Raw genomic sequence first — 22,933 nt, forward strand, 5'->3', positions numbered from 1 at the left:
GAGCTGTAGGATTGACTCATTGACAGATCAGCTGTTCGGGGGCCCTGTAACTTCGGCATCACGTCGGCGACCTTGGTAAGAGGTCATAATCAATATTTCCACCATTAGTCTCCATGATTAGCCTTGCCTTCTCCTTCCAGAAACGGCCCGTTGGTCTAGTGGTATGATTCTTGCTTTGGGACGAGCTTTGCTCAATAATGCAAGAGGGTACGTATCTCCAAATCTTCCGATCTTCGACCACTCGCTCACACTACCCAGCCCCGCGTTCGAATCGCGGACGGGCCCCAGGTTAACGAGTAGGGAGTGATAGTGGTACTACCTCTCACTACATTTTTGCAATTTTTGGGTCGTCAGGCTGTTTCTCCTCGTCTTACACCTCAACATTGGGGGTACCTTCGTACAACCATATAGAGAACACTCCAACCTGTTACCAAAGGACGGCATTCGTACTGGAACTCTTCTGTGGTTGACCTTTGACGTCGATCAAGATCGATGTCGATTCGTCGTCGTCGTCGTCCGATATTTCGTAGCAATGGCTCATTGCGATACACGTTCTGATAGAGTTCGTCGTGAACGCTTGTCAAGATAATTACATCGCCCTTGTTTTGTTGTATTTGGCTGGCGTTGCATCAGCCTGGATTATGAGGTAAATAGTCTTCGGGAACGAGGTGAAATGGACACCCGCTTGGCATCACTCTGCAAATTGTGCAAATTGCAAGCCGAACGTGGTGTGCTATTTTGTTACAAAGGGTAGCATTCGTCTTTGACGAGCAGTGCAATCTGGTGTCAGCCGATAGCCTCCCCACAAGCGCCTCTTCCTTCAGCTCGCTTGTTGGTCCGGGGAGAAGTCATCTTATCTCATCTAACCACCACGAGCTCGAATGAGGATGTAAATAAACGATCACAAAATAAGTACAGGAGCCAAGTCCATCATCATCACGGAATCAGCACCTCGGCCAGGCTTGAATATGCCTTCGCTCATCCTCCTCGCTGGCCTGCTGACAGGAGCCTACTTCTCAACCTTCATCTACGCCCTCCTCCGCAACTTATTCCTCGCCCGCAAAACAGGCTTCCCCAGCATCATCATCCCCTGGGATCAAAACCATATAGTATGGATGATACTCTCCGTCCCTCTGCGCCCGAAGCTCAAACAATGGCTTCCAACCCAGAGCTTCGACCGCTTGACCCTGGCAATCTATGGCTGGGAGTTCCATGAGCGTCTTCGTCCTTTTCAGCAGTAATTCGCCGGTCAGAAAATCCTACATGCACGTCGGCTGTGGACGACTCGAATTCTGGACTGCAGATCCTGAGAGTACGACTGAGATTTTGAGGCGCCCGGGATCCTTCGAGCAGGTCGGCTTGGTGGACATGTTGCTTGCGAGGTTTGGTCATAGTCTTTTGACATCGAATGGCGAGAAATGGGCCAAGCAGCGTAAAATCGTGGCTGGTGTGATCAATGAGAGGGTGTCCAAGGCTGTTTTCGCTGAGAGTATACAGCAGACTGATGGGTTACTACGAGAAGTCTGCAGCGTGAGTGATCACGGTACCGAAACCACGAAGCTCTTTGACATGATGAAGAAGATCACCATGAACGTCTTGAGCGGCGCCACAATGAGGAGAAGTGTCCCTTTCAACGACACCGAACCCGAGAAGCCGCAAGCTGGGTTCAAGCTGACATATGTAGAGGCGATCAAAGTCCTTGTCAAAGCTATCGCAGGACCAATGGCCTTACCCCGATGGTTCCTTTTCGGTTATCCCAGTTTCATGCCAGGATTCGAGTTCATCCGCTCGCTGGGTCATGCGGTGGATGAGTTTCCTGTCCATACGAAAGCACTACTGCAAGAAGGACGACAACGATCTCGAACGGCTAAGGATGGGCAGATCAGTCGGAGTATCATCTCGCAGCTCTTACAAGCATCGGCGGATAGTGGGAAAGGCGAAGCTCTGACAGAAGAAGAGACTGTGGGAAATATCTTCATCTTTACCGTCGCCGGCTTCGACACGACTGCTAATACGCTCTCCCATGCCCTTGTGTTACTGGCTCGCTACCCGTAGTGGCAGAAATGGCTACAAGAAGAAATCGACCGTCTGCTACCGCCGAATCTGACAAGCGAAGAAGTAGACTACACCTCCGTCTTCCCCCAAGCAACACGTATGCTGGCCTTCATGTTCGAAGTCTTGCGTCTCTACACGGCACAAATCCATATCATCGAAACAATCTCGAACACCGCAGACACTAAAGACTTCCCAGGGTGAGAAGTGGTTGCCTGCTAACGTAACGACATACATCAATTGCGTAGCCTACATCTCGATCCCGACGTCTACCGCAACATCAACCTCTCAGCCGGCGAAAAGGGATCTGGATCGGATGAATTAGACTTCCGACCAACAAGATGGTTGAGCGGAAGCCAGCAGACTTTCTTCCAACCTCCAAAGGGCTCCTTTTTGCCATATTCGGCTGGTGCTTTTCATCACATCATGTCCGATCACATCCGCCCACCTGTCTAATTCCCAGCCCTGCCTCCTACATATATACGTGCAGACATGCATGCTAACAATGCTTCCCTCACTAGGCCCACGAATATGTACAGGCCAGAAAATGGCACAAGTGGAATTCACAGCGGTCCTCATGACGCTTCTCCGCGGCATCGACTCGAGGCCGTGCCGTTGAAGGATGAGAAGGACAATGCTGCGGTATTTGAGAGGTTGGATAGGGGGATGAGGGATAGTATTTCTATTCTGACTTTGCAGATGAATGACATTTATGATCTTGCGGATGGAGGCGAGGGAGCTGGGATACCGTTGCGGTTGAGTAGACGCTAGTAGTGCTTGTGAGCGGACGTGTATGTCGTGTCTCGTGTGCGTGGAGACGTACACCTGTGGTGACACTCTGATACATGCACCAGCAATTCGCTGGTCTCGGTATGCAACGATGAGCGCTCACAACATCTACATCTACGTCTACATCTGCATCTACACATACACCTACACCTACATCTACAAATCTTCACAATCCCTCCTTCACCCCACTCTCACCGCTCTCCCGCAGCGCCGGCCTTGCGAAATCAACCTGACCCTGATCGGCAGGATCACAAATCCCCTTGCACACACAATCCCGCCACGCAGCCCCCATCATCAACAAGAACGCCGCGCCCTCCGGACTCTCCCTCACAGAATCCCTCGAACTATGCTTCAAGGGATTCACCGCTGGCGGCGCAAACCCATCATCGTCGACCCTCGCGGCGATGGTGGCGCGTTTCGCGTGCGCCCAGTCGAGATATTTCGGCTGAGCGAAGACGGAGGGGTTGAGGACGGCCATGCGGTAAGTTGTGGCTGTTAGCAGGGCTGTGCCGGAGGTTTCCCCGAACCTAGATCAGATCGTAATCAGTATGTTGCTTGCCACCTATAAAGACAGCTAGGAATTCGGCGGGACTCACCAACTACCCTGGCCCAGATAATTCCTCAACAACCCACTCTCGTCACCACCATCATCCGTCGCAATCGCCGCATCCAAAATCTCCCCAATCCAGCGATCCAACTGCCCGATCTCGGGCGCATCGTCGCATTACTAGGCCGCCACTGCGACAACGTGGCCCTTACCCTCGCCATCCCATGCGCCGCCCATCCATTACCCGTACTCCACGGCCCCTCATCCGCCATACTCTTCTCCCCCGCGGGCCCGACAACATGTTTCCACAAGCCCTTCGTCGGACCCTTTGAGATGGAAAGGACATCGCGATAGAGTTGGATTTGGCGGACGGATTCCTTTAGCAAAGCGAAGTCCTTCTTGTGGACGCCGTAATAGGCTAGGAAGGGCGGGAACATGGAGATGGCGTCGGACCATAATTCGGTCGCGTGGCGGCGGTGGGAGATGGCGCTGTTGATGTAGCGGGGCGCGGATTGGAGGAGGTATTCTTTTTGGCGTTCGGCGGCTTCCATGTAGACGTCCCAGCGTCGTCCGACCATTACGGCTGCGATTCCCAGGGAAGCTGGGTCGGTGGCGCTGAAGTCGTCCGAGGGGAAGAGCGTCTCGTTGTGCGTGGCGATATTCTGATATACCCAGATCAAGGCCTGATCCAGTTTCCAGCCTTGCATCTCGACCTCGTCGTTGGGGAAAGGGTTACCCGCGAATACCGCTCGTTCGGGGTTGACGAGTTCCAGGACGGCTTCGGTGGTGGTGCCGTACTCCCAGCTATGCACAGCATGATGTTCTGCCTGGTGTCGAGCGGCGTTGATACGGTAAGTGTAATTGAAAGTGGCGACGCAACTCTCATAGGTGCGCATGTCGAGGCCGTATTCCGTGACGTGGTAGTCCCAGTATGTTACTGCGCCGATGATGAGGAGGGTGATCCAAGCTGGGGCGAAGCGGAGCCACATGGGCCAGGTCTGCCAGCTGCTCCATTTGAAGTCCTTTCCGAGGATGGTTTCGTCTTCTGCTTCTTCTTCGACGGCAGAAGGGAATGCTTCTGTGGATTGTTCTGGGGGCGCTACCGGCCGGCGTTGGCGTATTTCTGCCATGTTGGCGCTGTAGTTTCAATACACATGCAGCTTCGGAATGGTACTGCGAACAAGCAATGCTAAATATTTTTGGGACGGGCGAAATTTCGAAGCTATGACGAGGGTAGGGAGGAATCGTAAGACTGAGGTACTTCTCTTGTCAAGGCATTGGCCTGGTAATGGCTACGGGATTCAGCGCTGCTATACTGGTTCGTGACTGTATGGAGTGATCAATATTATGCTGTCTGCATATTGAAGTCATGTGAATTGTCCTTGATGTATTGATGTAAGATTCACCCTCTCATCTCGACCTCGGTGACGTGCGGCCAGCCCACCAACCAATCACACCCATGCCATTCTCCTGGCCGGCTTCTCCCGACACAAGCAGCCACTCCAGAGGGTAAGAGCTCCATCACCTGAGAAGCTGAGAATCTGCTTGCAGTACGCGAGAAGAGCTCCAGATCCAATACACTCACGCGACCCTCTCTCTCTCTCTCTCCTCTCACCACCCATATCCAACAAACATGTCCCTCACCCGCCTCTCACGAGCGACAAGAGTCTTCCGTGCCTCCACCGCCCGACCGGTCCTCCTCCGCCCAGCAGCTTCGCAGCGCATAACAACTCCTGTGCAATGCTTCTCCACCAGACCCGCCGGCCTCAAGATGCCCGACGCGGACCCGCATGATCCCCACCACGAGGAGAGTTTCGAGGAGTTCACTGCTAGGTATGGTATCACGAACCCCGGACCAAGATGAACCACCAATGGCTGTGCGGAGACAAGAGGGAGGCGTAGAGTGCTCAAACAAGCGCAGGATCCAAGCCATTGTGGAAGTGTGACGGAATATATATGGAGCCATAGCTAATCCACGAGGATGACGACAGATACGAGAAAGAATTCGACCAAGTCCAAGACGTCTTCGAGCTGCAGCGCAACCTCAACAATGCCTTCGCCTACGACCTCGTCCCCTCCGTCTCCGTCATCACCGCCGCCCTGCGAGCAGCGAGGAGAGTCAACGACTACCCTACTGCTGTACGAGTCTTTGAAGGTATGCCTTACTCCCACCGGGCAACCTCATTCTGAAGAGCTGTGGTCGCTAATATATCATGAAATTACAGGCATCAAAGCCAAAGTGGAAAATGTAGCCCAATACGACGAATACCTCGCCGAGCTCAACTCCGTCCGGGAAAACATGGGCGTGATGTTGAAGGAGGATCTGTATCCCGCGAGTCATAAGACCGAGGGCCCGCATTCGGCGTAGATGAGGGCGTGTTTCACAATCACAATATCTAGAACTGTCGAGGCGGGTTGGGAGGAGAGGGCGGGATTTTGTACATTTGGACAGCCGAAAGTGGGGAGAGGGTGGGAGTGGGTATTACACAAGTGCGCATGGATGGGCGTGCTTGAAGCAATGTTGTTGTACTGATATACAGTCCTCGCTGAGCAATGCCATGTTCTCTTTGTACAGTTCTCTACCGCTTTTAACTTCACGACGTCTTATAACTCGCAAGCAGTATTTTGGCAAGGGCGAAAGTTTGAGGGAGACAAGATTCCGTTGCTTTTCCAGAGGCGAAAAGCAGCACAGGATAGCTCTGGCGGCTTCAGCTTCGTGTGCTCAACATCCAAGATCGAACCGCACCTTTTGGCCAGAAGTGCACTTATGATACTTGCACCTACTTTTCTAAGGTAACAAGAGGCACAGGTATCAGCCTTTTCGAGGGCAACCCCACCAGAGGAATTTCTATCCACTCAACGCCGCATTTACTGCCTCGTACTCTCCCCGCCCCTCACACTTCGTACACCCATCACATCTCCCTACAGCAGACCAAACCCCTTGAACACTCCAATCATGACCCGGCCCAACCCAAACCAACCTAGAACAATCTACTCCACTCCACCTTCATCCACACCAACTCCTCCACTTCCACTCGCACCAGCGCCTGAAGAAGATCCCTTACCAGACACCCCTGCGCCCTTGCCCCCACCGCTCGAGTTCGAAGAACCCGGACGATGCTGAGAGGAGATGCCACCACTATTACTCCTTGACCTCACCCTCGTGACACCATGCCCATGTCCACCACCTACCACGTGAGCCTTATGTTGCTGCTGCGACGAGTGCTTCCCATGGTGTTCCGAAGGGGCGGAGCCGGGTCTTTCGTTACTACCGCTACTGCTGTGATTGTTACCGCTACTGCTGTTGTTGCCGCCACCGGAGATGGCGGAGGCGGAATCGCGCCGTTTCTATCCCAGACGAGATGTCAGCAAGCAGCAGACGTGACATAAAACCCAAGACGACCAGCGGGCAGCGCGAGCTATAATATATTCGAGGGAGAAGAACCGCGTTATGCGCCAATCGCACAGTAGTGGATGCGCTGTGGCGCACACAATGTACGTGCGATTAGAGGGACTGCAATATCCATGTAAGGCATAGGATTACAAAAGTCTGCCCGCCGCCCTTACGCTCAAAACAGCTCAAAACGCCCGCTTTCGCTCTTTTGCACCGCAACAGCTCCCTAGGACAAGCAACAGAAGAGGAAATCAGGGTGGCCGCCTCAGGACAGTGCCGCAGCGCGTGCTCTTCCTCGTATGGTGGTGAAGAAGAAGAAGGAGGGGAGGTGGACGCACAACTCGGCACCCCACGTCGAACAACGAAGCTCTTATAGGAAAGGCACTCGCGGTCAACGTACCGAGTTGTAGTCCTTATTCGGCCCCGACCTAGACCCCGTCCGTTCCCGATCATCCTGTAACCGCAACTGCTCCATCCTACGCTGACTATCCTGCGCCAAGCCATCGCTCCCCGGCGAGATCGCCCCAGCACCGTCCGGGCGGATATACTGAGCCAGATTCGTGGCACCACTGGTTCCAGCTCCAGCTCCAATTCCAGCTCCGTTGCGGCCGCCACCGTAGGCTTCAGGGGGTCGGCTGACGGCCGTGTTGTGTGCGCCACCGTTGACGTTGGATTTCATGGACTCGGCGAGTTGGGACAGGCGGTCCCATTTCGCTTGGCGGTTTTGTTTGACGGCTTCGGCGTTGTTCTGTTGTTCGGTGTAGTCGTGGGAGCATTCGTCGAAAAGTTGTGGGTTCACTTCCATGAAGAGTTTCATGGCGTTGTAGACCATGCCGTGGATGGTTCTGGATATGTAATTAGCGACTGCTGACGAGGATCTCATAGTAACACATGGGTTTTGTATGCTCACCTATTCCAGTGTCCTTTCGAGTTCTCGTACAGTGGTGCGAACATGATCGGGAGGATGACATCCACGTTGTCGCTGACGAGGTTGCAGAAGTATTCGTTGTTCCAGAAGTAGAGCGCTCGTTCAGCAACCTGTCGTATATCAGTACAGGCACTAACCACAATCCTCGAGTCGTACTACTCACCTGAAAGTGTGGGCTAGCAACACTCTTCGCAAGCTGATTGAACAGCGGTTCCTGCACCTTCGCAAACTCGGCCGGGTCCATAACCTCGAAAATATCTTCGACCTCGTTCAAGAACATGACTTCCTTCGTACTATTGACCTTGGGCCAATAGCGTAGCAGACCCAGCACCACCTCCTCAGTAAGCGCCGCGTCCTTTTCGAGGAATTGTACAATGCAGTATGCCAGCTGCGGGTGATACATGCTCAAGCTCTTCACTTTGTGTAACGGAATGAGCACGCGTGTGAGGAAGAGCTTGTGCTCCTCCTTCAGCGGAAGAGCGAAACCATTGATGATGGATCCGAGTATTTCCAGAAGCTCCGCGATACCATTGAATCGTTCCGTCTCGTAGATGAATTGGAAGAACACGTTGTTGATGCTCCGTCGGATGAATGATCGCAGGTTGAGGAACTTGCCATAGATCCGGTGGAGTGTGGTCTTGAGGAAATCCCTTTCGCGCGGGTCCTCGGAGTCGAAAAGCTCAAGTAGCTGCAACACAAAGCCGTGATCGATGTACTGCTTCGCAAAGTTTGTGTTGAAGTCCTGGCTCTCAATGAAGCGGAGGAAGAATTCGTAGACGACTTGGATATGCGGCCAGGCGACTTCCAGGACGGGTTCGTCTTCCTCCGGATCAAATGCTTCGCCTTGTGGGTTCATAGGCGGTGGTATGGGTCGGAATAAGTTCTTGGCGAACATCTCGACTACTCGTGGGTACATGGGCTCGGAGATGACTTGGCGGTTCTGCGCGACATAATCCAGAAGCTCGTGTAATGCAAGACGCTTGATCTCCTTGCTCTTCATGTCTCCCGATGCATCGTTGAAGTCGAAGATGATGTTGCATTGATCCAACTTCTGCATGAACAGCTCTTGGCGGCGGTTTGGAGGGACCTCGTGGAAGCCTGGCAGCTTTTCGAGCTCACGCTGGCGCTGATCTGAGATGTCGAAGCGGGAAGAGTGCTGCCTTTTAGGTGTTCGGATGCCTTCTGGCACTGTGTCTTTTGGCGTGGCCTGGAGACGATCAAACATCAAGCTCTTCGTACCGGCTTTGGGAGGTGCGAGGTCATGTGGCATCGTTTCTGCTGCACCAGGAGGAGGGATGTGCTGTACCAACGTCAGTAGAGCTCTCGTTCATCCGACATGTTCATGGTACACTGACAGGTGCGCTCGGAGACACTACCACGCTGGGTGGTCCGCCTGGTAAGCTGTGCCGTGTCATGGTGCCGAGCCCTTGCCCGGGCCCCGAGCCGGGACTTTGCGCGCCGCCATTGTTCATCTGTTGTCCCTGTCCCATACCGAATCCAAAGCCCGTGTTGGCCTGCTGTGTGCCGGGCGATGGTGCGCCTGGCCCTGGCTGTGTAGGGCCTTCCGGACCCGGCAAAGGCTTATTTCGAGGATCTACGAGGTTGGATGTGGATGAGGTTGGCGTGACTGCATTCGAGTTGGCCGGCGACTGTCCCGAGGAGCCGCCATGAGGTGAGGCTGTGCCAGACGAGCCATCCTTCTTCTTGGCGAGCTTGTTGCCCTCTCGATCTTTGTTTCGCGAGAGCTGTTCTTGCTGTCAGACACACCACGTCATCAACAAATGCGCACATAGGACGTCGCAAAGGGGGAGGACGCAGACTTACCACTCTTTGCCTGAAGCCTTTCATGGTGGGAGAAGCAGCGCCAATGGAATGAATGTTGAAGCGACGCCAGTGCCGCGCCTCTGCAAGGGAAGCGCTTCCCAGCGATGCCGTGCGCTGAGGGAGCTTGTTGCGGCCTCGGTGGTGATCTGTGTAGCTGTATGGAGCTTCGTGGTAGGTATATCGAGTGAGTGGGCGGTAGTAGTGGTCGACGGGTGCAGTGCGAGTGCGTCAATCACACAGCCATGAGGGCCGGCCGGTGCTGGCGTCAGGAGCGGCACGAGTGGGTCGGAGACGGTACTGTATCCAAGTCAATCTCTTGGCGACACGTGATCAGTCACACGGCACGGAGACGAATGCAATAGGGGGAAGGAGAGGTGTGCAGAGTCGTCAGCAGCGGTCTGGCAACTGTGTCAGGTTGAGGGGATTTCGTTGTTGTCACTCCAACTTCTCTTCCTCACATTGCAAGTCGAGGGTTCGCTGGCTGTTGTGCCATCGCTTCGCTGATTAGACCGGCTCTCCCCGTGCGCCGTCTCCGCAGCCTTCGTCGAATGGTGGGGATCGTTCAGATCAGTACGGCTTCACATATAATCTCTCTACCTATCGTATACACGGTCGAGTAGCTTGGAGCAATGGTCTGTTGAGTCAACATGGTACCAGTGCCAGAAGCACAGACGGCTCCAACATACACAGTACCTTTGCAGCGGATCGTGAGTATCGAGCACCCCTGCATTATCAAGAACCTCGAGAAAGGCGTCAAGTCACTTGGCGGCGAGGCTCAGATCAAACATGTAGGTGCCATCTCTGGCATGTTCCCCTTCATTCTACTCACAGCCACGCAAGGTACTTGAGCACAAAGTCGGCGATGGCGAGATCAGAGTCAATGCACAGGGCCATGTCTACGCCGAGCCTGTCGTAGGAGTGTCTCTCCGTTCAGACGATGTGCTGGCCAAGAAAATGCCCTCTACTGGAGTCAAGACACGAAACGTCCTCGTTCGAGTCTCTGTGCCAAAGTGGACTGGACGCAAACGAAAGCGCGGCTCAGTCGACCCTTTTGAACCTGCACCACTAGCAGAGGCCAATGAGACAAGTATAAAGGCCCCGGATCTACTACGACGTCTGCGCGACCATGACGATAGCTACGAACTAGAAGCTTTGGGAGTCATTTCCGAAACCCATCGCTTCCGGGGTCAGCCTGACTTCCAGATGCACACTCGAGATATACCTATCATGCGCGAGGTGGAGTCACATCTACTGACTTCGAAATACGAGGACTTCAAGAAGTTCAAGGTGGATCTCACGCCAGGGCGATCAGCAAACGACATGTTACCACTTCCACCAAATCTGCACATGCTCGACCAGCCTTATCGTTACGAATACCAGCAAGCCAATGATGTCAAGTATTTATTCAACGCGCAAGGGACACCGATTGCGATCAACACGAACGCGTACTCCAACCGTCGGTTGGGCGAAGCACTAGCACCTGACGCACCAGACGTGCCCACAGGACCACCAGAAGGACTAAGACTAAGTGGTAGACAAGAGAAGAACGTTCTCGCCGCCATCAAGCTTCTGAAAGAACTTCTCAACAAGCGACCTCTAGTCAGCCGCCGTGTAATCGCAAGCGAAATACCACAGTACTCCGAAGGCGCAATCAAGGAAGCCACAGAATGGGTCGGCTACTCATTCTCCGCTGGACCATGGCGAGATATCCTCATCAAATTTGGTGTGGACCCGCGCACTGATCCAAAGTACCGCTTCTACCAGACTATGTTGTTATCCTTTGATAAAACTCTTGGTTCTGCCAAGCCTGGCGCGTACATCAACAAGGCTAATCGTAAAGAGAGCGCGACGAGGAAGGATCATCTATTCGATGGCAAAACTGTGCGGCCCAGTATCAAGAGCTGGCAGGTCTGCGACATCGTGGACCCGATGCTGCACTCTATTCTGCAGACTGAGGTTATACGCTCGGAGTGCGAAGTCCATCAATCTGGCTGGTTTCATCCCGGTACCTTGGCTAAAGTTAGAGTAATTTTGAGAGATAAGGCGAGGTGTCTACTTGTTGGGGAGGCGATCGATGAGGTCGTATATGCGCCGATTGTGGGGTTCCCAGATGTGCTCACGATGGAGGAGGATTTTGCAAAGGCGACGGTGCAGAAGGATGCTGGTGATCGGGTGATGGAGCTGGTGGGGGGTTTTAGGGCTATGGGAAAACTGTATGGGAAGAGAGATAGATATACGGGGAGATCTAGAGAGGAGACGGAGAGTTCGGCGCCGGTTGGTGATGGGAGGGAGCAGACTTTGGAGGTTGAGGAGGATGGTCAGCGTGAGGTGGATGACAGGGAAGCCGATGTGGATGGCGACGGTGATGAGATCGCAGAAGCAACTGAAGAGAATAGCCAGCCGGAAGGGTAGAGTGCTATTGATGTTCGGTAGGACGACCGCTTAATACCGACTTGGGTTGTCAGTATGATACCGAGACATGGCAAGATGCTTATAGACATGGCCTTATGGTCGCTATTGATCAAGATTGGAAAGGTGCCATTACCCTTCTTGCCCTCGGCACGTCAGCCTTCATACAATGCAAGCACAGCCAGAGATGCCTCCTCGGACGGTATATGCACAACCATATCATCGTGTCTATATGATCCAGTCCTTCTCCCCAATGTGCAACCCATCCATCACCGTAAATTCACGCTGTACCAGAAGCAGCGCTAGCGCGTTGCTGGGAGACGCGAGAAATCGGTTCGGCCTGGACCGAGTCGCTGTAAATCGTCTCCCTCTTGCACAACTCTTGCATTAGCGCCACTTCATCGCGACACCCTGGAACGTCGTCTGTGCGTTTCGTGTTCGAGTGAAGCGCGTGCTGGGCTGCTTCTTCGCTATGGCGGCTCTTCGTCTTTTGACATCACGCTCACTACTAGATCATTGACTGTTATACGCATCCTATTTTCGCCACACAGGCATCAGTGGTGTCGAGGCTGCTACTGTCCGGCTCTGGAAGCCCGCGGATAGCAGAGACTCGATCTGAACGCGTCGAGAAGGACTACACGCACGAGATGACGACCATCAGCCCAATGGCGAGAGTGCCATTCGCTCCGCTTGACAACCCACGTCTCCAGCACCTTGCCAGTGCGAAGAACAGGCAGAATGGTACCAAAGTCACGTATGAGGCATCGTGTAAAGCATAGACTCACGTATCCTAGGCTTGTCCTCCCAAAAGTCCTCTCTGAGCGGCAAAGCTAGCATGTCATCTCTATCTAAGACAACACTGCAATCGCCCAGCAAACGCCAATTCGACCCCTCCAGCACTTTCGACGACTATGATAGCGAGAATATTGACCCCTCTGTCTTCAGCTCTCCCTCCAAGAAGAGCAAGAATGCGGCTTTCAACTTCTCCTTGACGCCTGTGAAGGCTATGCCACCTCCAGCCGTGCCAGCACGTCTTGCTACGCCCATTCGAGCCAACATGTCGTCCACACGCACTCCGATGACAGCACCAGCCGGACGCTCTCCCAAACGCAAGATTGCAGGTATCAGCAAGAATAGACGTGTATCAGCACCCTTCACTCGTATCGAACCTCCTTTCGCTAGCCGTGGCTCCTCTCTACCTTTCAGCCTCGACGCAGCTCTCAGCGGCACTTTCTCCACTCCTGCTGCACCGGCCGCCAAGAGCGCAGGTGCTACGATTCAGGAAAGCATGCCTAAAGGCTGGTTCTTCGAGATCTATGAGGATAGTCCTGAGGAGGAGGCGTCGAATCTAATGGAGCATAGTACGCTTACCTTGGATCTGAGCTCGGACGAGGAGAGCAGTAAGAAGACCAGGGACGATCGTGGGAAGGAGAATACGCCGCCGGTGGGGTATGATGCTCCCGCTGCGTCGCGGGCTGTGGAAGCTAGTGTCGGTGCTCCGAGGCAGATCAAGAAGACTGGGATTATCAGGCGGAAGATTGTGGGCGACGACATGGATGATGGGGAGCGCTCCCCTCTTTCGGAGCTCGAGACTGATCCTTTCTTCCCGGAAGGTCTAGACAAGGAGTCTCACGTCATCGTTGATGGTACGCCAGAGAAGACCGCTGGTCCTTCCAAGGTTGATATCACTGCTTTGTTCACGGCGCCACAAGCTGAAGTGGAAAGTGTGAAGGATGAGGCTGCATCTAGTATGCCTGTCGTCAACGCCGATGGTGACCTAAAGGGCGAGATCATTGTGTTCGAAGATGATGCCTCCACCATCATCGAGCCTGCTTCAGAGCCTCCTGCTGCCACCGAGACGACGAAATCTACGAAAGTCGAGATTGAGATTTACGATGAGAACACTGTCCCGGTTGCTACGATGTAATGCTGCTTACGTCTGCGTTGCTTGGTTTATGGATCACGATGTTGTCGCTGGCGCAATGGTCCGGAGGTATCATGTCTTGGGGATTGTGGCTGGGTTTTCTGCTCGAATCTCGTATTGCTTGTCTGCTACTACCATCACTCGCTTGGTATTGAGAATGCTAGTTGTTGTATCACTGATACTGATCGAAATTGTCTCTTGCTAGTCTGCTGGTCGACAAAGGATGTATTTGCCCGGCAGGTGGTTTACGTAAATGTCTCATTCCTGGTTAGACGGGTTGATATATCGCGCAAGCTTTGGTAACAATGCAGTTGTGCAGCTACGCAAAATCGCTGTATATAGAGAACTTTCGTCCGTTGCCCTCTTAAAGAAACGACTTCCTCTGATCTTGAATATCTTGCCCATGATTGTCGTGCCAGCTCAAGCCTCGGACCTTACGTCTTCTTGTCCTTGGCAATGCCTTCCCCGCTGCGATATCTTGATCAACCTTGATCGCCACATCGGTGTCCGTTGGAGGCAGGCGAAAACAAGAGGAGCTCAATGTCAACATTGGCCACCGCCGAAGCCATGAGACAGGTACGAAAAAATCATATCACAGGCAATGGGCATTTTCGCGTGAGTACAAGGTAGGATCGACTGCCAGGTGAAGCTGAAGAAGCTTTGGCTTAGCTCCTTGGCGTCGATCATGATGCTGGCAAGTGAGGTTTCGAGCACTTGCTGCGACGGCAATGAAAAGCAGCATTGATCTGGGCAGGAGATAGTGAGCTCGACCACACCGTCGCCCCCGTGCGCTCGAGCGCTCTAACACGGTAGACTGCAATTCCTGAGGCAGCAAAGGGTGCCCGTGGAGCCGTACCAACTACACCGTCCGGCATTCACCCAAGAGAAGGAGGAGATGGAGATGATTGCTATGGCGCAATAACAAGAGCTTCACTTCGACTCGGACTTCACTTGCGACGATTCACTTGTCATCTCGCGGCGCCGGCGCCAGCTTGAGGCCTATATATACACACACCGACGCATAGTCCGGAAATTCTATCCCCAACGCCACGATGGTCTTCGAACCCTTCGAGGGCGCCTTCAACTTCGTCCGCAAAGTTGTCGAAGCCGCGGTCCTCACTGCACAGCCCAAGAACTGGCACCGACCCCATTTCAACTTCATAACATGCCACTACATGTACATCCTAGGCTGGGCGCTGATAGGATCCATCATTGTCTTCCCCGGGGGTGGACTGTCATACATCGACGCCCTTTTCTTCACTTCTGGAGCTGCGACACAAGCTGGACTCAACACCTCGGACTTAAACGAAGCCTACCTGTACCAGCAGATCGTCCTCATGTTTATTGCCTGTGTCGCCAACCCGATCTTCATCAACACGTCCGTGGTATTCGTCCGACTTTATTGGTTTGAGAAGAGGTTTGAGAAGGTGGTGCAGGAGGCACGAGAGTCACGGAAGTCAAGGGCGAAGACCTTCAGCCGGAATGGTACAATGCGGAGCGAGAGAAGCCTGAGTGAGATTGAGAGGGGAGTGGGAGGCAGACATATCCGCGTCCTCCATGAAACGACAAAGCCGAACGGTATGAGTGGTAGTGCTGCTCCTAACCCTCAGGCAGAGAAGGAGTTCGTGGAGAAGCTGGGTTTGCAGCAGGAGTCGAGGAGTGTCTCACCCACACCAGACAACAGTAATCAGGGCAGCAAGCATGAAGAGGACCTGGCACCGGACGAGAAGACCAAGCAGGAAGTCGAGCCAGATACTCCTGTCTCCACGTACCTCGGTCTCCCCGGTAGATTGCAGCGCGAGATCGTGTTCGCGGATGAGGTGCCCACGCCTAGCTCTGGGCATGCCCTCCAGTCTCCAGGACTAGAAGATATACCCGAGAGTGAGAAGATGGCCCTGACGCCTGCATCCGAAACGGCGCCAGGGGGACCAGAGCACGATGATCGGCATATCCGCTTTCTTGAAAAGCAGCGCAATGCCAAGGTCGAGGCACATACCTTACGCATCCCCGGACCTCGCGACTTTGACCGTGGCGAGCAACCAGAGGAGCTTGATGATAGCGACGACGAGCTGCAGCGACCTGTGACGAGGAATACTTTGGGTGCTGTCAATAGTGAGGAGGAGCGTGCGCGGAGGCTGAGCATTGGTGACCGCAGCGCGGAGATCAATGGCGATGACCACCCACCTCGCAACATCACTTTCAACGAGCCTGCACACCCGGATCGACGCGGACCCGCTAAGAACGTGGACGACGACAATCCGGAAGCGCATGGCTTCCGACACACACTCAGCAAGGTCAAGAGTAATCTGGGTCACAAGCGGAATCGGTCGCGCTCTTCAACACGTCTGAATCTCTCCGATGCTCGTGGTAGTATGGCCAAGACGTTCAGCACGCTCAGGACAGCAGGAAGCGGCAGCAGACCGGAAGAAGAGATGCCATATCTTACTGGACATGTCACGATCGGCCGCAACAGTGCTTTCTTGGGCTTGAGTGAGGAGCAGCGGGAGGAGCTCGGCGGCATCGAGTATCGAGCTCTGAAGACACTGGCTAAGGTGCTGATTGTCTACTTTGTCGGCTTCCACATCTTTGGCATGGTCTCTCTGCTCCCGTGGATCCTGCACAACCAGCCGTGGAAAGGCTACGTCCAATCCATTGGCACATCGCCCGGATGGTGGGGCGTCTTCACTCCGGCGTCTATGTTCAATGATCTCGGTCTTACCGTCACCCCAGACTCGATGAACTCTTTCAATTACGGCATCTGGCCGCTTCTCATCGGATCGTTCCTCATCATCATCGGCAACACTGGCTTCCCCTGTATGCTCCGCTTCGTGATCTGGGTGGCGTCGAAAGTGACCTGGCGATTAGGGAAGCAAGAACTGCACGAAGAACTGCGCTTCCTGCTCGACCATCCTCGTCGGTGTTTCACACTGCTCTTCCCGTCGAGCGCGACTTGGTGGCTGTTCTGGGTCCTCGTGGGCCTGAACGTTGTTGACCTGGTCTTCTTCCTCATCCTCGACTTGAATGACGACGCCGTTATCGTCCTCCCGTTAGGCATCAGATTCCTCGATGGCTGGTTCCAGGCAACGTCAACTCGAACGGCTGGCTTCTCTTGCATCAATCTCGCGGCGCTGCACCCAGCTATCCAGGTTAGTTACCTCGTAATGATGTACATCTCCGTCTTCCCGATTGCCATCTCGGTCCGCCGAACCAACGTCTACGAGGAGAAATCTCTCGGTGTCTGGGGCGGCGAAGAAGATATGGGAGAGGGGGAGCAGTCGTATGTTGGACAGCATTTGCGTAGGCAGCTGAGCTTCGACTTGTGGTATGTGTTTTTGGGCTTTTTCATCATTTGCATTATAGAAGGCAGCAGACTCAGCACGGCCACGGATTACTCGTTTACGATGTTCAGTGTCCTGTTCGAGATTGTGAGCGCGTACGGTACTGTGGGCCTGAGTCTAGGATATCCGGGCATCAACGCCAGCTTCTCGGCGGAATTCAAGACGTTGAGTAAGCTGGTCATCATTGCCATGATGATCAGAGGACGGCATCGTGGTCTGCCATATGCCTTGGATCGCGCTATCATGCTGCCAAGCGAGAACTTGCACAGGAAGGACGAGCTGGCTGCTGCGGGGATGCAGAGGCGGATGTCCTCGCAGACGAACTGGGAGGATGGTGATTTGGATGAGAGCGGTCTACCCCGACAGCACACTATTGAAAATGCTATGGAAGCTGGTGCTGGTGGTGAGCACAGTCCGGAGGGTCTGCGCAAGCTGAGAAGGAGAGGCAGTGCGGTAACGACCGATAGTCGTGCCAGTGGTCGGGACATCTATTCCACGCAGAGTAAGGGTGGGACAAGACGTGGGCATAGGCGTGGTAGCAGCTTCGGTGCGATGTTGGCGGGCGGCATGTCTGCTGGACCGACGTTGCCGAGACAGTGAGTTGCGAAAGTTGGTGGATTATGGTTGCGAGCGTTCCGAGCGTGTATAGACCCAATCGTTACTGGCATAGACTGGCAAGGTGCTGCGAAGTTTGCTTCTGGGAACGTTGGAAAGTCATTTGGACTTGTGTTTGATAACTGTACAGAATGGATTGTGCAAAAACAGCATCAAGCAAGTCGTGCCACATTTCAGTCCCAACATGTCGACAGTGCCGCCGTCCATGGCAGTATCCAAAGTCTACGAAGGTTGTTCAGAGCTTCGCCGTAAGCCAATCGTTCCTCCTGTCATCTGGACCTATCCCTCACAGCAAAGCCTGCCGCTTGGCTTGTGAAGTACCACGAGCATTATCAGGGCGGATAGATGGGCAGAAGCATCCCGCCGGCTAGCTAAGGCATCCAAGTCAGAGATTGGCTTTGGAGATGAGTAGGCCGCACCCTGATGTGCTTGGCCCCATCTGCACGTAGCGTAGTAGACATCGTGGCAGTCCGGAAAATGGCGATTGTTGCGCTAAGACCAGCTCGGAGTAAGACGTGGAAATAAGGACTATTTATCACCTCTTGCCCTTCTTCTTCGACCCATCCTTACCGCCAACCTCTTCAACAAGCTCACCTTTGATCACAGCTTCGCGAGCCGTCTGATTGATAATCCTGAACCTATCAGGCCCAAGCTGAACACCACCATACCATCTCGTGACTACTACCATGACGTTCCAGGCATTCATGAGCTCCAGTAGATGTAACAGCCGGCTTCCTGCAGCTGTCTCGCCATCGTCATCGCAGTCCTGGTATTTTACGTCGTTCTGGCCTTGGACACGCCAGGCAGTGATGTTGTGAGTTGCCTTTGCGACTTTCTTGTTGGTTGATAGCAGATGAGCGAGGAATTGTTTTGCTTCGCCTACTGAGGACACGGCTACGGCACGGGCGATGAAGATGGATTTCTTCTCTGTCACGACGTCCGAAGAAGTCCAAGGTGGTGGTTCGCCAAAGTTGTCCATCGACTGTGATACGTCAGGCACTTCGTTCGAGATCCTATTCAAAGTAGACAGCTGACCATCCCTCTGAGCATCATGTGGCCTCTCGTCCTCTGGCTCGCTGCTGCCCAGATCGAGCTGCTGAAGTCTCTGGCCCGCTTCCTCGATAAGGTCGAAGATGCATGGTGAGCCGGGAATGTAAACTTCAGCCAGCACTTCTCGCACGAGATCAACGAGGTCGCTGCCGGTGCCTTTCGCCACATTGTCGCCGACATGATGGGTACCAAGAATCGAAGGCGGCGATTCGGGATAGTCTACTGCAAAGTTTACTCGTATTGAGATGTCTTTCTGAGTCGGTAGCACAAGAATGTGGATAAGTGGACCGTCTGAAGATGCCGTCAAGGTACTGTCGCCATAGATTGAGTTGATTGAGAGGACTTCATCGTCCAGTTCTTCTGACATGTCAAGGCATCTTGAATTAAGCCATTTATACGATCTCGCACAATGATATGAAAGACGGCGTTCGTCCTGAGGTATGCTGCCCAAGGATTATGGATAATTCATACCATGCACAGGCAGATGCTCAACTTCATTGCTCCACTTCTGGCACGAGTCAGGCTTGCTTGGCAGACTTAGCGGAGTGACTCCGGCAGATCGCGAGAAGGTGAACATCGAACTTTCGCCAGCACTTCTGCTCACACGACATATTCAATATCAGACAATATGGCAGTCGCAGGCTCACGAATCTCACTGTCAAGCGCACTGCCCAAGCCACGATATGCTGGAGAAGATGAGGAGCTGCCAACACATACCCAGCAAAAGGGACCCCGAGTAGTAGATGCTCGCGAAATCGAGTCACAGCAATTAGTGGTGAAGCGTGCTGGTCCACCACCATATGGACAGCGACCAGGATGGCGGCCTCGGAACCCAGAGGACTTTGGGGATGGAGGTGCTTTTCCAGAAGTGGCCGTGGCACAATATCCACTTGATATGGGCCGGAAAGGCGCACCTTCTACTTCGAATGCGTTGGCAATTCAGGTTGATGGAGAGGGCAAGGTGAAATACGATGCGATAGCAAGGAGAGGCCATGGCGTGGGTAGGATTGTGCATGCGAGCTTCAAGGATTTGATACCACTCCGGCAGCGAGCAGATGCTGGCGATGTCAACCTGGAGAAACCGAGTGAGGAGGAGGTTCAGGCGAGTAAAGAGAGGACACAAAAGGCGCTACAGACTCTGGTCGATGGAACTCTTGCCGCGCAGAAGCCGAAGAACGTCAAGGGTACGACACGCCCAGAGCCCACATTTGTCCGGTACACACCAGCGAATCAGATGGGAGACAACAGCAAGAAGCAGGATCGTATCATGAAGATCGTGCAGCGACAACAAGATCCTATGGAACCACCAAAGCATAAAGTCAAGAAGATTCCGCGAGGTCCACCCAGCCCACCTCCACCAGTCATGCACTCTCCGCCTCGCAAGTTGACTGCTGAAGACCAGGAAGCGTGGAGGATACCGCCACCTGTGAGCAATTGGAAGAATCCGAAGGGTTACACTGTACCGCTAGACAAGCGATTGGCGGCAGACGGGCGTGGCTTGCAGGACGTGACGATCAACGACAAATTCGCCCAATTTTCCGAGGCGTTACAAACAGCAGATAGACATGCACGAGAAGAAGTGCAGCAAAGACAGCGGATGCAGCAGCGGCTGGCTGAGCGCGAGAAAGAGGAGAAGGAAGAGCACTTGCGCTTGCTTGCACAAAAAGCTCGAGAAGATCGCGAAGCAGCTGTCTCCGGCCGCCAGTCCTCGGCCAGAGATGGACGTTCACGTAGCAGATCAGCTGACAGCCGCTCATCTTACTCTTCATACTCTGACCGCTCCGACTCGCGCAGCCGTAGTAGATCACGATCACCAGACGACGAGAAAGAGCGCCGTGAACGTGAGCGCGTGCGTGCTGAAAGACGCCAAGAAGCGCAGCGCGAGCTACGGCAGAAGAATATGGGTAACGAACGCCGCGTTCAGATGATGGCTCGGCAGCAAAATCGTGATATCTCGGAGAAAGTTGCCTTGGGTCTCGCGAAACCTACGCAGAGCAAGGAGACTATGTACGACAGTCGCCTCTTTAACCAGAGTTCTGGCTTTGCCGCAGGCTTCAACGAAGATCAGGCTTACGACAAACCACTTTTCGCTGAACGTGATGCTTTGAACAGTATTTACCGTCCCAGCGTCGGCAACGATGAGGACGAAGATGATGGTGGTGAGACAATGGACAAGATTCAGGGCACGAAGAGGTTCGAGTCGCTGGGTCGTGCGCCCAAGGAGGGTTTCAGGGGTACCGAGACGACAGAGGCGAGAAGTGGACCTGTGCAGTTTGAGAGGGATCGTGGTGGGAAGCCTGGTGGGGATGATCCGTTTGGGGTTGATGCTATGATTGCTGATGTGGTGAAGAATACCAAGAGTGGGAAGAGGGGCGCGGATGATGAGGAAGTAGGTGGAGGAAAGGGGAAGAGGGCCAGGGTTGACGATGATGAGTAGGTGTGTAAGAAGATGTTATTCGCTTGCAGGGTGGTACTTGACCTTTTCTCACACTTTCACTTGCTTGCTAAGCTACGATGTGAGTGCGTAACGAGCAGATTACAATCACTGAAGCCTGCTGTTTCATGCTCGCAAAGCTCCACCGTTCACGGTCATGATTGGTTGTGAAACACCGTCATTCCCACAAACAACGCTGGAGACACAGTTACGTGTGACCAGCCCAGGAAGACTCTGCAAACGACTAGAAGAGCTTTGCTAGTAGTCTTGCTCAGTCTCAACCACCTCTACAGCCATGGGTGAGGATCTTCATACACGAGGGGACGCATCTATACTGTCCCACGCTGCCACACCTCCTCACACATCCAGCATAAACCGGAAGCCTCAAGCTCCACCTCGCACCTTCGATCGTGCCCAACAGCAAGTACCGCCCAGGGAGCTTCCGGAAGTTCAGAGGACTTTGAGGGCTGCAAACTATGACCTCTCACCCGACCATTATGGGGCGTTCAAGCCGAAGATCCTTGCCATGATTACTGTCGCCACGCCCATCGTTGCCGAGACCAGCTGTCTCGCTACCACCCTCCTCCCGCGGACGCCTATGGCTGGCCTTCCTTATCATAGCTCAGCGAAGCTGCAACGCGATGTGCCGCCTATGCCAAAGTGGGCTATCGGTCTCCTCGGCGGCCTTCTGAGCTTCGGACTCGTACTGGCGGTGTTGCTATACCTCATCAACTTCCCTCCCCGGCGCCGGAATCGAGGGTGGCTGCGCAGTCACAACAGATACGCTAGAGTGTCTCCTCACGATGACATCGAAATGAGTGACTCCATCTCGACCGCCACGACGAGTGCTGCCGAGAAGCAAGGTAAACCAAGAAAGAGGAACAAGCTCAGCATTGACACCTCGACGACCCATCAAGGTCTAGGTATAGCTGTACACGGCACTGAGACCAGCCCTGCTGTGGCTATCTCACGTGAACGCCGCCAGTCTTACGATGAGGTGAAGCTTGCGCCTAGGTCACAGCGATCGATGAGTCCAGCACGGTTTGCATGGGAGGCTGTGACTGCACCGATACATAGTATCAAAGCCTTCGCACCGCTTGTGCATCTTTGGCATCCGAAGAGCTCTAGGCCGGCGAAGGAATACGAGACGAGCTGTGGAGATCCCGAGCTGGAGAGCGGTACCTATACTCCTACGATCGCGAGCACGTATGGGACGCCCCTAGCTCCTGCAGCAACTTTTCCGGCGCAGCCACCGAGGGGTGAAAATATCCTCGAGAGGCTGACTGAGCGGGTCGAGCATGCTGCTGATAAATTGGGCAGGATGCTCTCTGCGCAGGCCAACGGCGATCCCGAGGAAGGATTGCTATTGCCAGTACAGATACGTGAGAGGGAAGATGTCGGTATGCCTGGTTCGGCATTCCGGGGTGTCTGTTGAGATCGATGGAGTATGGGTGGGAAGCGAAGTAGCAGCATTGGTGGCGTGGGTCGTTCACAGGCAAAATACAGGATTGGACGAAGATTGTCGGGGCATTGTTGAATGACAGCGACTGTACAATGCTCGTATATCATGTTCCTACATCTATTCCACACATCGTCATTCCATCGTTATCGTAATGAGGCAGCACAAAG

The 22,933-nt window shown here is 53.9% G+C and overlaps 10 protein-coding genes and 1 non-coding gene across 11 annotated transcripts; 8 read left to right on the forward strand and 3 right to left on the reverse strand.

Moving 5' to 3' along the window:
• Positions 1–144: 144 nt before the first annotated feature.
• LTS14_000270 lies at positions 145–285 on the forward strand. Its single transcript has one exon. It is a non-coding gene; the product is annotated as a tRNA-Pro (tRNA).
• Positions 286–968: 683 nt separating this feature from the next.
• On the forward strand, positions 969–2,055 carry LTS14_000271 (uncharacterized protein; the record flags this gene model as incomplete). The annotated part of the gene is made up of 2 exons (XM_064832984.1): positions 969–1,207; positions 1,239–2,055. 2 exons carry the CDS (start codon positions 969–971, stop codon positions 2,053–2,055), a joined length of 1,056 nt encoding a protein of 351 aa, XP_064699253.1.
• Positions 2,056–2,166: 111 nt separating this feature from the next.
• LTS14_000272 (uncharacterized protein) lies at positions 2,167–2,508 on the forward strand (the record flags this gene model as incomplete). The annotated part of the gene is made up of 2 exons (XM_064832985.1): positions 2,167–2,252; positions 2,301–2,508. 2 exons carry the CDS (start codon positions 2,167–2,169, stop codon positions 2,506–2,508), a joined length of 294 nt encoding a protein of 97 aa, XP_064699254.1.
• A 499-nt stretch (positions 2,509–3,007) lies between these two features.
• On the reverse strand, positions 3,008–4,518 carry LTS14_000273 (uncharacterized protein; the record flags this gene model as incomplete). Its single annotated transcript, XM_064832986.1, has 3 exons — positions 3,008–3,368; positions 3,438–3,538; positions 3,601–4,518. The coding sequence occupies 3 exons, from the start codon at positions 4,516–4,518 to the stop codon at positions 3,008–3,010; spliced, it is 1,380 nt and encodes a 459-aa protein (XP_064699255.1).
• Positions 4,519–5,021: 503 nt separating this feature from the next.
• On the forward strand, positions 5,022–5,756 carry COX6 (Cytochrome c oxidase subunit 6; the record flags this gene model as incomplete). Its single annotated transcript, XM_064832987.1, has 3 exons — positions 5,022–5,221; positions 5,380–5,543; positions 5,614–5,756. 3 exons carry the CDS (start codon positions 5,022–5,024, stop codon positions 5,754–5,756), a joined length of 507 nt encoding a protein of 168 aa, XP_064699256.1.
• A 1,417-nt stretch (positions 5,757–7,173) lies between these two features.
• RTS1 (serine/threonine-protein phosphatase 2A 56 kDa regulatory subunit delta isoform) lies at positions 7,174–9,558 on the reverse strand (the record flags this gene model as incomplete). The annotated part of the gene is made up of 5 exons (XM_064832988.1): positions 7,174–7,627; positions 7,693–7,820; positions 7,874–9,010; positions 9,066–9,464; positions 9,535–9,558. The coding sequence occupies 5 exons, from the start codon at positions 9,556–9,558 to the stop codon at positions 7,174–7,176; spliced, it is 2,142 nt and encodes a 713-aa protein (XP_064699257.1).
• Positions 9,559–10,181: 623 nt separating this feature from the next.
• Positions 10,182–11,946, forward strand: TFC1 (tau 95 subunit of transcription factor TFIIIC; the record flags this gene model as incomplete). The annotated part of the gene is made up of 2 exons (XM_064832989.1): positions 10,182–10,322; positions 10,375–11,946. 2 exons carry the CDS (start codon positions 10,182–10,184, stop codon positions 11,944–11,946), a joined length of 1,713 nt encoding a protein of 570 aa, XP_064699258.1.
• A 662-nt stretch (positions 11,947–12,608) lies between these two features.
• Positions 12,609–13,870, forward strand: LTS14_000277 (uncharacterized protein; the record flags this gene model as incomplete). Its single annotated transcript, XM_064832990.1, has 2 exons — positions 12,609–12,684; positions 12,738–13,870. The coding sequence occupies 2 exons, from the start codon at positions 12,609–12,611 to the stop codon at positions 13,868–13,870; spliced, it is 1,209 nt and encodes a 402-aa protein (XP_064699259.1).
• Positions 13,871–14,919: 1,049 nt separating this feature from the next.
• Positions 14,920–18,136, forward strand: TRK1 (low affinity potassium transporter; the record flags this gene model as incomplete). Its single annotated transcript, XM_064832991.1, has 2 exons — positions 14,920–17,801; positions 17,971–18,136. The coding sequence occupies 2 exons, from the start codon at positions 14,920–14,922 to the stop codon at positions 18,134–18,136; spliced, it is 3,048 nt and encodes a 1,015-aa protein (XP_064699260.1).
• A 219-nt stretch (positions 18,137–18,355) lies between these two features.
• LTS14_000279 (uncharacterized protein) lies at positions 18,356–19,237 on the reverse strand (the record flags this gene model as incomplete). The annotated part of the gene is made up of 1 exon (XM_064832992.1): positions 18,356–19,237. One exon carries the CDS (start codon positions 19,235–19,237, stop codon positions 18,356–18,358), a length of 882 nt encoding a protein of 293 aa, XP_064699261.1.
• A 261-nt stretch (positions 19,238–19,498) lies between these two features.
• Positions 19,499–22,739, forward strand: PRP45 (mRNA splicing protein; the record flags this gene model as incomplete). Its single annotated transcript, XM_064832993.1, has 2 exons — positions 19,499–21,303; positions 21,674–22,739. The coding sequence occupies 2 exons, from the start codon at positions 19,499–19,501 to the stop codon at positions 22,737–22,739; spliced, it is 2,871 nt and encodes a 956-aa protein (XP_064699262.1).
• Positions 22,740–22,933: the final 194 nt, after the last annotated feature.

Source organism: Recurvomyces mirabilis (genome assembly GCF_035927965.1).
Source record: "Recurvomyces mirabilis strain CCFEE 5264 chromosome Unknown scaffold_1, whole genome shotgun sequence".
Taxonomy (NCBI): domain Eukaryota; kingdom Fungi; phylum Ascomycota; class Dothideomycetes; order Mycosphaerellales; family Teratosphaeriaceae; genus Recurvomyces; species Recurvomyces mirabilis.